The 13238-nt window shown below is 59.2% G+C and overlaps 1 protein-coding gene across 3 annotated transcripts in view; it reads right to left on the bottom strand.

The window, feature by feature from the left end:
* LOC102091685 (receptor-type tyrosine-protein phosphatase V-like) overlaps positions 1-12914 on the bottom strand; it is a 39034-nt gene extending 26120 nt beyond the window's left edge. Inside the window, exons 1-6 of one of the 3 annotated variants that reach the window (XR_010467514.1) lie at positions 12767-12914; positions 6952-7031; positions 5825-5888; positions 3640-3906; positions 2363-2632; positions 1540-1806 (exon numbers count right to left, since the gene is read on the bottom strand). Coding sequence is in view for 2 of the 3 variants with exons in the window: in XM_065038243.1 (XP_064894315.1) it covers positions 1540-1806; positions 2363-2632; positions 3640-3906; positions 5825-5888; positions 6952-7031; positions 12767-12782 (964 nt within the window). In the remaining variant the exon portion in view is untranslated. The remainder of the gene's footprint in view (positions 1-1539; positions 1807-2362; positions 2633-3639; positions 3907-5824; positions 5889-6951; positions 7032-12766) is intronic. The other 2 variants (XM_065038243.1, XM_065038242.1) reach the window with 2 other exon arrangements.
* Between the last annotated feature and the right edge of the window lie 324 nt (positions 12915-13238).

The raw sequence follows: 13238 nt of genomic DNA, 5'->3' as shown, positions 1-13238 counted from the left end.
GGAAGAGATCAGGATCGCATGCTTCAGGGTTATGGGGAGCTCTGGAGCCCCACCCCAGCACTCACTGTCTTTGCTGTAGTCAGGACTGTCAGCACAAAGGTGTTGTCTACAGCAGCAGTCCTGTCCTGCCCCGCTCAGTCAAAGGGGACAGGCTGCCAAGCGAGACTCTAAGATCTTCCCATACACCCCTGAGTCCTGTTCCCTGCTTCCTTATCTGCAGGGTTACATCCAGCCTCAGACAGCCTTTTGGAGCATTCTGTCTCCATTCCCCAGCACAACCATCCCTTGTCCAGCAGAGCCCAGATGAAGCTAAAAGCCCTGCTGAGAAATTCCTAAAAGTCCTCCTCCTCTCCATTCTTGTCCCATCTTGACCTTGCTGATGTTCCCAAGAACTGGCCTAGAAAAAACTCCTGGCCAGACACCCCTGGCTCATGCAACTGGCGCAGGGGACGTTTGTTCGGTGACAGGGTGGATTCAGACTCACTTTGCAGTGGAAACAAACCAGCTGGGGGTGTGAGGTCTTCCAAAACCCCAGCTGCAGGGGCAGCAGTGAGCAGCTTCCCAGACTGGCAGGCAGAACAAGAGCTGGAGACTTGTCACCTGGTAGCACCCAGGTCCTTCCAGCCTGACCAGTGTCTGCCCAGGGACAGTATGAATCACTGGTCACAACAGCCCTGACTTTGCATGATTTGCTGCTCCTCACTAGAGAGGGCCAACACTTTCTTGATATTTAGTATGAGCCTTGTTCCGTCCTAGACGCTAAGCTTGCCCTCTCCATTAACCCCCTTGGTTTTCCTGGGAACATCTGGGAGAGCAAGTCAGGGTTGGAGCTGTTCACAGTGCTGTGGACGTGGTGTTGGCAGCAAACCAGGGCTGTGGTGGCGAAAATCACCTGCTGTTGGGGTCTTTGTCAGCCTGAGGCCAGAAGATAGAGGAAATTGGGTTGAATGGTGCAACTAGCTGGGGTCTGGAAGGGCTAACCTCAATTTCTTGACCAGCCAGGGGCAGGCTTCCTTGCCTATGTTTGCACAGCACATTAGAGTCACCCACCAGGATGCTGCCAAAATCAGGTTCTACCAAAATATACCCTTGACAGCAATCAAAGGGGACCAAAGTTTCATTTCCAGGAACCTTCAGTCCAAACTAGATAAACTGCTATCCCCTTCCTCCTGTTTTCTCTGCTGCCCTTGGACAGCCCCAAGGCATGCAAGAGCCCAGCCCCAGCTGCACTGAACACCAGGGAGATCTGCTGCCCTCCCATCCTCCTCCTCATGGACAGGTCACAGGCTTACCCCAGTGCACCCCAGGGAGAAGCAACCTGGCACTGGGAATTCACCTGCTCAAGGGACTCAGTGGCCCCACTATTGCAGTGCCCCAGGGCCAGGTCCTAGAGTGGCTTTTGGCCACATCCAAGCAGAATAATGTCCCTCTGCACCCAGGGTTCTGGCAGGACACATTCAGTTTCAGAGAAAAGGATGAGAGACAAGGAGAAAACCAGGGCCACCGAGGTCCTCCCCCATCCCCGGACATCATACTCACATGTCCAAGCAGTGGCATTGGGCCCCCCCACTGTGTAGGGCCCAGCTGTGACACTCAGCCCGAGCCAGTAGCGGGTGCCGGGGCGGAGATGCTGGAACGTGAAGCTGGTGAGGCCCCTCCTGGCCGACAGTGTCGTGGTCACTGTCTGGGTGAGGAGGTTGTGGAGGGTGAAGTGCAACCAGGCAGCCCCTCCAGCACCTGCCCAGGAGGCGACAAGGCTGGTGCTGGAGCCTGGGCTGAGCCGCAGCTGGGTGGGCATGGAGGGAGCTGAGGGGAGAAGAAGGAGGCAGTGAGGTTCAGCGCTGGGGCTCTCTGGACCCTCCTCTCTCCCCAGGGTCTCCTATGCCCACAGCTGCTCTCTATGCTGGCATGGGGGCTGAACATCTGTCAGGGGTCTGCTGAGGGATGTCCTTTCCCGGGTGGGCAGGGGACACAGGTCCATCTGTACTGTCACACTCTTTCAGGTTGCAGGGCAGAGGGGGTGGCAGCCTGGGTAAGGCAACATTTCTGCAGCTCCCACCAGCATTCTGCCAGCATCCCCAGATTGCCCTCCTCCCGTGGGGACGTGGAGACAGAAACCCCAGCTGCAGGTCCCACAAGGCAGGGCTGAGCTGTGAAGTTGTCCCCTTGGCCAAGCACACTGGGCTCTCAGCTGGGACGTGAAAAACTCCCATCTGTTCCCCATCCTGCGTCAACTCCCCATCCTGAGCCTGGACGCCTCCTTCCCCTCTCGGCCAGCCCAGACAGCTCAGGTGTTGCATCCCTCCTGCCAACCCTTTCTCCATCCCTTCCCTCTTGGGCAGGCACACCCATCACTCCATACCTGTCCACTGGTGGATACTGGTGCTCGCCTGGCTGGATCCAGCCAGCGTGCTGACCTTCAAGGCGTACTCACTGCCAGCCAGCAACCCGTCAAACAGGAACGTGGAGGCGTTTGGCAGGACAGACACATTTCTCACAAGCGTCTGCGAGTCGCTGTGGTAGAGGGAAAGCTGGTAGCCATCGCGCTGCCCGTGGGCGTGTGCCCAGGAGGCGTGCAGCTCCGCAGAACTCCCACCGCTGCTCAGGCTCAGGTTGCGGACAGGTGAGGGACCTGCATTGGACATGGCATAGTGTTTGCTGGTTGCGTTGCAATGCCTGACTTGACAGGTTGATCAAGGGCCGGTGGGACTGTGCCTTCACCTGGTGAGGTCATACCAGTCAGCTCCACAGGACCCAAACCCCAAGCACAGCCCCATCATGTCCCTACCAGCTCCCCCAGTCTCCCAGATTGTGTGGGCTGCACCATCCCCTTTGGGTCAGTTTCTGCATAGTCAGTGTGAACTGAGCAGGGACGCTCAGTCAGGGACAGCACACGAGGTGCATGCTGAGAAGGTGAAGCCATCAGCGCTTACCTGTGAGCTCATCTGCTGCCAGGTCCTCTGTTCCTGATGGCCCTGTGGGTCCTGCCACCTGCCTCACCATGAGGACCAGCCCCTGCTCCCTGCAGCCACCACTGCTGTCCGACACCATCCCTTCTGCTGCCCAACACCCTCCCTCCAGCTCTGCTTTCCTTTTCCAGGTTTTCCACCTTCACCTGAAATGATTTATCCAAGGATCCTCTGGAGTGATGTAGGCAAGACCTGCCATTCTCACCTGACCTGTGGGCTCACCAGCCCTGCCTGCTTCTCCCAGTCCTTGGTATCAGCCAGGGAGTGTATAGAGCAAGACTTGGTGGATGAGCCAGTGGTGGACAGAAATGTGCCAAAATCATGAAGCAGGTGCTACTTCCTTGTAGCTCTTTCTAGACCTCCCAGTGTGACTTTTTCTAGCCCTCAGCTCTTTGCAGTCCACGTCATTGTTTTGTCCATCATTATCCCAGCAGAGGGTATAGCCTGAACTCTGCCCATGCAAGGTGCAGGGGCGGGACTCTCTCTCCGTATGGATGAGGGAATGACCCCCAGGGTCCTGGGGACCAGGTAAGGACCCTAATTCTTGTGAAAGTGACAAAAGATCTGACCTCCCCATGGACTCATGGACCACTGCACCCTCCAGAGCAGTGTGACAGTCATTAGTACCACTGAGACCCTTTGACTCTGCAGTGCCTGGGGAACCCCTTACTTGTCTGTGCTGTGACTGTCTGGCTGGCGGTCTCCATACAGGCAAGCATGGCTGTCACTTCAATCTTGTAGCGCGTGCCAGGGGTCAGCCCGTGGAACCAGAAGCTGGTGATGTTGGGTCCAGCAGATCCATTCTGCAGCAGTGTGCCTGACCCCAGGGAGGAGAGGGCTAGCGAATATCCCTCAGCACCTCCCTCTGGCTCATCCCAAGACAGAAGGAGGGAGTCTGACCGGCCATGGTCACTCACGCTGAGGTTCAGCAGGGTCCCTGCAGAGGCAAAGCCAAAACCCTCAGAAGGGAGCTGTGGTGCTGCTGGGTGGCCAGCATGCAGGGCCAGGCTCCCCAGCCCACCCACCCTTGCTGTAGGTGATGTCCCTGCCCTGGGACCTCAACCCACCCATCTCTGCTGAGATGGATCTGAACTGAATCTGGACTGGAAGACTTAAGAAATCAGCTTGATTCCCCGCAGCACCCAAGTAAACCAGACCCACTGCTAGGGACTGACTGGCCCAGGACTTGTCCTGCACAGACCAGAGCCCAGTGTAAGGACATTCAAGCACCAGCTGTGCTACCCTGTGCCTGGTGCCTCTGCTGTTCTTTGCCCTCATTGGTGCAGAGGTGACATGGGAAGAGCAGGACACTGCGTATGTGGAGGAAACATGGGGCCAGTACTGTGGCATCCAGATGGAGAGGATCTGGGGACAAGGAAGTGGCACATGGGGCTTTGCTTATTTGGTGTTGTATTGAATCCCTTCCCTTACAGCTGCTCAGGAACCACCTACACAAACAGGAGCCAGACAGAATCTGTGTGTTGGGGCCAAGCTGTCAACGTGACCCTTGCAGGCTCCATCTCTGCCTCCCTGTGCCACCACTAGCAGATCGCCACATGCTCTCCATCCCCAGTCTTGCTGGGAGCAATGAGCTCTCTATTGCTTTCAGCCTTTGGGAAGCTCTAGTGCTAATAAGACATTTGTGTAATAATTAGCACCTAAAATTTATGATGTGCAACATGTTGTAACAGACTGACGTGATCTGGCAGGGCAAGAAAGCTTTAAACAAGCACTGCTATTGCCCCAGGGCTCTGCCTGGGGTTGCCTTCACACAGCAAATGAAGAGCAGTGTGGGGCAAGCCCCAGAGACAGGGGCAGCTTTGGGACTTCTCATAATGCTGGAGAGTTTCAGAACTACATGCAACTTCTGTTCATGCAATGCTGTTGTTTGGAGCCTGCTGCCACTGCGGACTCTTTCTTATCTCATGAAGGTATGAGTTCTCCACCCTTGTTCGTCTGCTCCTCTCAGGTTTCCAACAGACTGCATCGCCTGCCTCCATCTGTCATTTAGCAATCACCTTCTTCATCTCCACAGTACAAATCTACTAATACCTAAAAGGGGCCAGAGGCATCCTCCAGCCCTGAGGCACACGATCACAACGCTGCTCACGTCCCCATAGATAAGCTCCACTATCCACATCACAGCCACATCCAGGCACATCCCATGCCCTGGCTGGTGCCTACAGATCACCTGGGAGCGTGTTCGTGGGCATGGGCAGTGCCTGGGCACCATGCTGGCCCCAGCACGTCTACAGGGTGAATGCAGCTGTGCTGCTCCCCAGCCAGCTCGGCACAGCTGTGGAGCTGCCTTGTGGAGCAAGATCCTGCCCACCCAATCGCAGGGGCTCCATGTAGAGTTCCTATAGCTGTCCTGCTGCTGACCCCACTTGATGCTCTGTGGGAAGGAGAGAGCTTGGAGCCATGTCCGTCTTTCACGCTGACCCCCATGAGACTGGATGCTGAAAGAGAATGTGGCTGACTCCCTCCCCTTCATGACCTGCAGCCTACAGTATCATAGAATCATAGAATGTCCTGAGTTGGAAGGGACCCACCAGGATCATGGAGTCCAACTCCTGTCCCTGCACAGGACACCCCACAGATCACCCCGTGTGTCTGAGGACGTTGTCCAGTCTCTTCTTGAACACTGTCAGGTTGGGGCTGTGACACCTCCCTGGGGAGCCTGTTCAGTGTCCAGCACCTCTGGGTGAAGAACCTTTTCCTCATGTCCCACTGACCCTCCCTGCCACATCTTCTGCCATTCCCTGGGGTCTGTCACTGTCACAGAGAAGAGCTCACCCTGCCCCTCCTGCTCCTGCTGAGGAACCTGCAGCCTGGGTACCTCTGCTCTGACTTACCTCTATCACCGGGCACATCCTGTCCCTCCAGCCCTGCCTGTGCTGTCCGGTTGCATCCATAGCCCTGTGGGGTTGAAGGTGTCAGGTGAGACAGTGGGCAGGTGAACTGGCCTGAGCTGGGACCATCACCTGGAAGAGGTGCCCTGTGCCAGGCCAGGGGTCAGGCTGGCCAGGCATGTCCCCCCCAGCCACAGCATCCAGGGGCTGTGACCCTCTGGGAACTGTGACCCCTTTTCCCAGGAGATCTCAGGTGAGTCCCTGAGCTAAGTCAGGGAGACAGGTGCAGCCTGTGGGCTGCCCTGGCTTTCTACATGAGTCCAGGGACTGCAGAGCAACATGGAGCCATGCCCACACGGGAAGACATCCCACCAGAACAGCCAGGGCACAAGGGGAATGTGTGGGGATGAAAGGAGCTCGGGACAGGCCCTGGCAGCCTCATTCCCTCTGGAGGCTCCCCCGCTTCCCCCAGTCATGGTAGGGGGAAGGATGAAGGGACCCCAGACCTCTGTTCAGCTGCCATCCCCCACAGGCTGCAAAGCCTGAAAGCTCCAGAGCATCCAGCACCCCCCATGCCGCAGTGGGTGCTGAGCACGTTCGTGGGACACCCGTCTCCCCACAGTCTGCTGCGAGCAGGGTGTGCCCTGCTTAGGTTGAGGCTAGTTCCCTCCACATTAAAGGAAATATCTCTGCCCACTCCCTGTCCCGCAACAAGCCACAGAGAAGCAATCATCGTTCTTTAGTTATTTCCCCCTTGGCTCTGCTGGCTGACTCATTTCTGGCTCCCCCACCGACTGCAGCACTTTTGGGAGTGAAGGGGTTCCAGACCCCTGGGAAGAGCAGCCAGCCAATTCCTGGGGCGAGGAGCCCTGCAGCCATGGCAGCAGTGACACGCTCGGATCCCAGGCACTGAGGCGAGAGGGCATGGCGAGGGGGGCGGGAAGCGGAGGAAAGAGCCAGCTCGTAATTGCAAACGTCGCTAATTTGGTGCAGCTGCATGGCTGGAGAGGCAGCCCAGAAATATGCCGTCATTCCTCAGCGGGGTAGGACTATGCAAAGCCCCTTGCTGCCAGCAAGCTGGATCCAAGAGCCTGCATGGACAGCCGGGGGCTGAAGAGACAAGGGCTTACCTCTGCCAGGGCTCCCAGGAGCTGTGACACCCACAGGACGAGCAGCGGCAGCAGCGGTGGCCTCATTGAGACCGGGGTGGCTGCAGATGAGAGGGATGACAAGTTGGGGGGTTGGGGTAGCTTCTTAGCAGCGGCTGTCCCCAGCCAGCCCCTTCTCCCATGGCAGCGAGGGGCTGTGTCCCCACATGCTTTCTGAGCGCGGGTGACAGGATGACATCAGTGGGGACCGGTGTCGCATGCCAGCGCGTTGCACATCAGCCCCACCAGCTGTCCTTGGGTAGGAGCAGAGCAGCCTCCGGGCTGGGAGAAGTCCAGAGTGTGTGTGTGCCTCTCGCTGTGTGCATCTGCTATTGTTCCCGTGGATCTGCGTCCCTCTGTGGTGACTCTGCAGCTGTCCTTGTGTGAGCCTGGGCGTGCTGCGGCCAGGGAGCTGCTTGCCGGGGGGCTTGGAGGGGGGGCTCTCGCTGTGGCTGGGTCTCTGCACGGCTGGAGCCCAGCCTGGCCATCAGGAGTTCTGCAGAGTTGTGGGAGTTGGTGCTGAGAGGGGAGGAGAGGGGAGGAGACAGGACAGGACAGATGGCGGCTCTGAGCCGGGAGGGAGTGCCCAAACCAGCCCCCAGCAAGGGGAGGCAGGGCTGGGATGCTGGAGGGAGCATTGGCAGATGGTGGAGCGGGGTGCTCTGCACCTTGTGGCTGCCTCTGTGCCGGCATATTCGTGCACCCTTTAGCTCTGTATGCATGGATTCCTGCATGAGGAGCCCATGGGAAATGGGAGGTTTGGTTGTGCTGGGTGAGGAGGGAGACATGTGCCTCTGTGTGATGCCCATGGCACAGGGATGGGCAGATTGAAGCTGGGGGGAGCAGGGTGCACACATTGTGAGAGGTTCCTGTGCACTGTATCCATGGGTACAAAGGTGCCTGGACCACGCTTTGTCCATTTGACGGGTTGGATGGGTTTGAGCTGTGCCCTGTCTGCCTGTGGGCTGTGGGGGCTGTACTTTGAGGTGCTGCCGTGGGGAGCACTCGGTGTCCCCCAGCCCTGTGCAGGGCTGTATGCTGTGTGGTGCTGTGCCATGTCTGTGCGGTGCTGTGCTGTGTCTGTGCAGTGCATGGCGAGGTGCCAGCTCTGATTCAGAGCGGAGATGCCATTGGCTTCACATCAGCGCTGGGGATCTGGGACAGTGCTGGAAGAGATTCAGTGATGCATCTACCGTGGCAGCCAGCACAGCCTGTGTGGCCGTGGGAGTCGGTCCCAGTAGCCAACACAACCACCAATGAGGGGCTGTTCAAGCTCTGGTTATTGACATGAGACACCGAGCTGTCAGGGTGGGATACATCCCCCAGCTGGCTCAAGAACAGCAGATTACTGCTCCAAAAACTTAGAGGTTTGTCAGGTGGGACCTGTGACAGACAGATCAGCCCCCAAGTCCTGGGGAAAAACATGGGAAAGCCCTGTCCCTGCACATAAATGAGAGGGGGACACAAGGGCCCCAGTCTAGGATCCATCTCCAACCCCAGGTCCATTCCCCAAACTTCCTGACAGCCCCAGGCTGATGTGGCCAGCTGGGAATGGGGACAGAGCACGAGTCCCCCTCCCTTTGCATGGGGCACAGTTAATTCCCCAGGTCCTGGCCAAATGGGACTGGTGCCAGGAATCCTGGTCCGTGATCACAGTCACGTCCCTGCAGAGGCCCGGTCCCCTGCCTGGGGGGGACTGAGGGTAAAGCAGCCCAGGCCCTGCTGATCAGCCCAGCAGTGAGGGCTTGTTTGTCACCTTTGCTCCTATGTTAACACCTCAGCCATGACCCCAGCAGAGAGGAACAGCTCAACAACCACAGGCCCTTCAAGTCACTCTGTTCCCAGACCTGCCCTCTCCCTGCACCCTGGACATGGAGATCAGGGTGGGAGCAGAAGGCAATGTCTTGGCTCCAGCGTAGGCAAGATTTTTTAATCCTTAATACTGGCAGCTCTGGGGAGGCCTGAATGTCAAAAATGTCAGTGGTGGATCTGCTCAAGTGATGGAGGCCCAGGTAAAAGCTCTGGCTCAGAGATTCCCTGATAGGCTGGAGTGAGGTCCAGCAGCACCTGAGATGATGGGTATGACCCATCAGCGGTGTCACAGACAGCTGGGGACAGCCATCCCTGCTGCTGGATATCGTGTGACCCAGGGCTGGCCATCCGCCCCAGGAGTGAGCGCAGGGTGGGCACTCATGGACACTGGAGCCACTTCGACGGGTGGGGAGGGAGTCCCCTCCACAAGCCAAGGCAGAGGGAGGTTTGGGACTGGCTGCTACCGTCTCCAGTGGGCTGGGGCTTGTTTGAAAAGGCCTCTTTCCAGCGCTGGGCGGCTGCAGCCAGCTGGGAGGAGGCTGGAGCTCCCGCTGCAGCAAGGATGTGCCAGGTTTAACCGGGGGCCCGGGGCGGGATCTGGGAGGTTACAGCTGGCCGGTCCCCAAACGTGCTTGCAAAGAGGCTTTCAGTGGATGTCCCCATGTGGGTCTGTGGCTGGGTGCAGGCTGTCAGGCAACGTGTCCTGTGATAGTGGAGCAAGAGGTGACCCCACGATGGGTGGGAGCAGGGCGCTGTTTGCTGCTGTGAGCAGCCTGGAGGGTGAGGATGGCTGGGGTGGGAGGCAGAGCAGGCAGGGGATGCCAGGGCCTGATGGGACCATGTGGTGTCCCTGGAGGGTGACAGGTGAGGGCAGAGCTGAACTGGAGGAGCCCCTGGGTGATGAAGCAGGGGCTGGAGGTTAGGATGGAGGGCCTTGGTGTGCTGGGAATTGTGACCCAGGGGGATGGGACCAGAGAGACCCTCGATTATCAAGGAAAACTCTGGGAAGAGATTTTGCATCGCCAAGTGTCTGAGGCAGCGGACAGGAGGCAGTGTCCCCTGCAGTGGCACAGGCAGGAGATTTTCCCAGAATACAGAGTCAAAGTCACACTTCTCTAGCTTCAAAGCACCCCAAAGAGGAGTTCCAGGCCAGCAAAAGGACAAATCCACTCACTGGAGCCCTGGGACATTCCACCTGGGTTGAGCCTACTCTGCCCATCTGGGAAGCGAGCTGAGCCCATGCACACCCACTACACCTGCAGCCCCCAGCGCTGTGGCCACCAGCCTCTCTGCAAAGCTGGTCACCTCCATCTCCAGCCACCCTGGACTCGGAGCTGTCCCAGAGGCTTTCCCAGACTGCGCATCCTGCTGGTGGCCCAACACAGGGCACGCAGGCCTGGCACTCGGCTGGCCATGGGGATGGAGGTGTGTGCATTCCCTGGGGACCCGGGGGTTGTGCTACCCGAGCTCGGGGACTTCAGGCTGTGCCTGCGGTGGAAACAGCTCAAAGCGCTGGTGGGAGCCAAACCCAGGCCCTGTCCCTGGCGCCATGGGGCTCTGCAGCCTCCCAAACTGGACAGATGAACCTGCTCATTACATGCCAGTGCTGCCCTCCCCTCGGCCACCCTGGTGACACTGTGCCACCACAGGCAAGGACAGAGAGAGAGTCCGCCTTCAGCTGGGGATGCCAGATCTCCCCTCCGGTCCCCCCGACAGTGAAGCCTTCAGCTGTGCCAGACCCAAAAACAACTGCAGAAGGTTTCTCCACCCAGTAGCTGGAACCAGGCCTGGAAATTCAGGGCTGCCGAGTCATCACATTTTCCGTGAAGCAGCAAAGGCGACCGCAAGGAGCAGGGGGATGGGTGCCATGAGCGCTTGAGAGATCTGCTGTCCCCAGCTGGGGTGGCACCATGGGGTCTGTGCAGCCAAGCCACCACCTCCTGAAGGGGCAGCCCTCAGGCTGAGAGATTGTCCTTGCTCTGGGCCCTGGCGGATCATCCAGTCTGCAGCAGAGATGGGAAAGGGGAACTCTGACAGCATGCCTGTCATTGTGGCATCAGGTCTTGCTTATGCTGCCAGCAGCCACAGTGCAGTGGCAAAGGTCCTGTCTGGCAAAGGCTCCAGGTGGTCCCCCCAGGCAGCGCCAGCCTCAGACCAGAGCAGAGTTTGCCTTTGTGCTCCAGGCACTGGCCTTTAATCCATGTACCCTGGGCACCAAGCTGGTGGCACAGGGCTTGTCCCCACTGAGGCATCTCCCAGATCTGGGGGAAGTAGGGGACGTCCCTGGGAAGCATCAGCTGGGTGAGGATGAGTGGGGTGGGCAGCAGAGTGCGTGCCTGCAGCACACAAGCACCCCAGTGTCTGTGTCTGGTGACAGCTGGAGGGCACGGGCTGAGCCTGACAGGGTCCCTGCAAACTGCTGCCAGGGGACAGCATGTGGGCAGAGATGCTGCCACCCCCCAGGGACTCAGACTGCCACCAACAAAAGGCACATCTGTGGCCTGTCACTATGCATGAGCGATGTTGTCACTGCAGACAGGAGCCCGGACACACATCTGGATGTGCAGCCCCGCTGTCCCCATGGGTGCTCTGCCATCCCACCCTGGACAAGGACCCCTTGCATCCAACCTGGCACCCTACAACAACGGGTTGCCCAGCGGCCCTGTGATAAGGAGCGCTGGTGCTACTAGGATCGGGCTGGGAGTGGCGCTGGGGCTCCTGTCCTGCCTCAGCCCAGCAGCAACATCCCTCTGGTCCCTGGCCCTCCTTGTGCCCACCAGCACTGTGAACTGCCCCAGGCCACGACTTCTCCTCTCTGCCACTTGTGAGGTGCTGAGCACCGCCCAAGACTGCAAGGGAGAATCAAGGGGAGTAGGCTGGTCCTGGGGCAGAACCTGTGCAGGATGCAGGTGCCGTTGGGATCTCTCTCTCTGCAAGGTTCACACGCCAACGTTCTCCAACCCTACACCCCAGAGCACTGGGTGCTCTTCCTTCAACCCCTTGCAAGTGTTTAATCATTTCCATGTGGAGCCGTGCCAGCGCTGCTGCCTGCCTCCCACCCCAGGCTTTCAAACCTTGGAGCTCTTCCCATTTTGCAGAGAGGGGAGGGCAGGCAGGTGGTGGGGGACATCACCCCTTATGCAGGGCAGAGCTATACCCGGGGCAGTCAGAGCCACACCGGTCAGGCTGCGAGATGGCCAGGAGGTGCAGGAGCGACCCCCGTGCTCGGGTGCTGCTCTGTGCACCCCCAGCCTGCTGCCTGTGACAGACAAGACCTGGCAGCAGAGCTCGGGGTGCCTGCAGGTGCAAACGGGGCGCCTGCAGATCTGGGAAGAGCAGGGCTGTGGTGACTCAGAGCACGCCCAGAGCCGGCGGAGCCGGGCAGACCTGCTCTGCCCCGCTGGGTGTGGGTGCCATCCCTGGGGCTGCGCAGGCACCAGAGTCCCCTGTCCCCAGCTGGGAGGGTTGATAACAGCCTGGAGAGAGACTGCCCCACACCTACTGAAAGCAGTACTAGGGCAGCACCTGCATGGCCACTGCAAGACCCACCCCCCCTACCCCATTACAGCCTCTGCTCCCCCGTGGGATGCAGTGCCAGCACAGGCTGACAGAAAAAGGTGCCCAGTGCCGCCAGGACACCATGCTCGTGGAGCCAAGAAGTAGCCACGAAGCAGCTCCCGGTGCCCACCCGCTCCTCGCTGTGGCACGAGATCCCTCTGCGCAGGCACAGCTGTGTAATGCCAGGCTCTGTGTCTGGCACTGCCATGCACAGAGGCTGCCCATCACCCATCATCGCCCATCATCGCCCATCACCCATTGCCCATCACCCACCGCCCATCAGCCATTGCCCACCCTGCAGCCTCGGGACGGGGTTTGGCTGTGCCGGAGCACAGGATGGTCCACACTTCTTTCCCCACCACACACATCCTGGCTTCAACTGCACGGCTGGGAAGTGGGGTGGGGGGGGAAGGAGGGGGACTGGTACCTCTCCTGGTGGACATCCCAGGTGTGGTCCAGAGCCTGTCCCCGCGAGCCTGTTGTGCACGATGTCAACTTGGTGTGCTCACGCTCTCTTGCCGTTTACTCCTGCTTGTGCTCAGCCCCAACACTCAAGTCTGGGCTGGTCCTGGGGGAAGGCCCGCCTGGGCTTGCCCAGCGTCTCAGCTGCAGGATGCCAGGGAGGAGGGATCAGCTGGACGGAGATGTTTCCTGTGGCCCCATGATGGCAGAGGTCTGCACCCCGAGAAGGGCAGGAGACCGTGCTGTGCTGCAGGCTGGGCACGGCTCGCACCTCCCTGCGCCTCGCCTGGGTTTGCACCACGCGCTGCAGAGCCAGCCCAGATGCGGGGGGCACTCTGTGATGGAACCCTTGAAGACAGGGAGCATCCCTCGTGCTGCCCTTGAAAAGAGAGGTAGGGAGGGCCCTGAGACAGCACAGACACCCAGGCACACGCTAC

Source organism: Columba livia, chromosome 22 (genome assembly GCF_036013475.1).
Source record: "Columba livia isolate bColLiv1 breed racing homer chromosome 22, bColLiv1.pat.W.v2, whole genome shotgun sequence".
Lineage (NCBI taxonomy): Eukaryota > Metazoa > Chordata > Aves > Columbiformes > Columbidae > Columba > Columba livia.
Note: the sequence above shows the minus strand (reverse complement) of the source record. Positions and strands in the feature narration are given on the sequence as shown.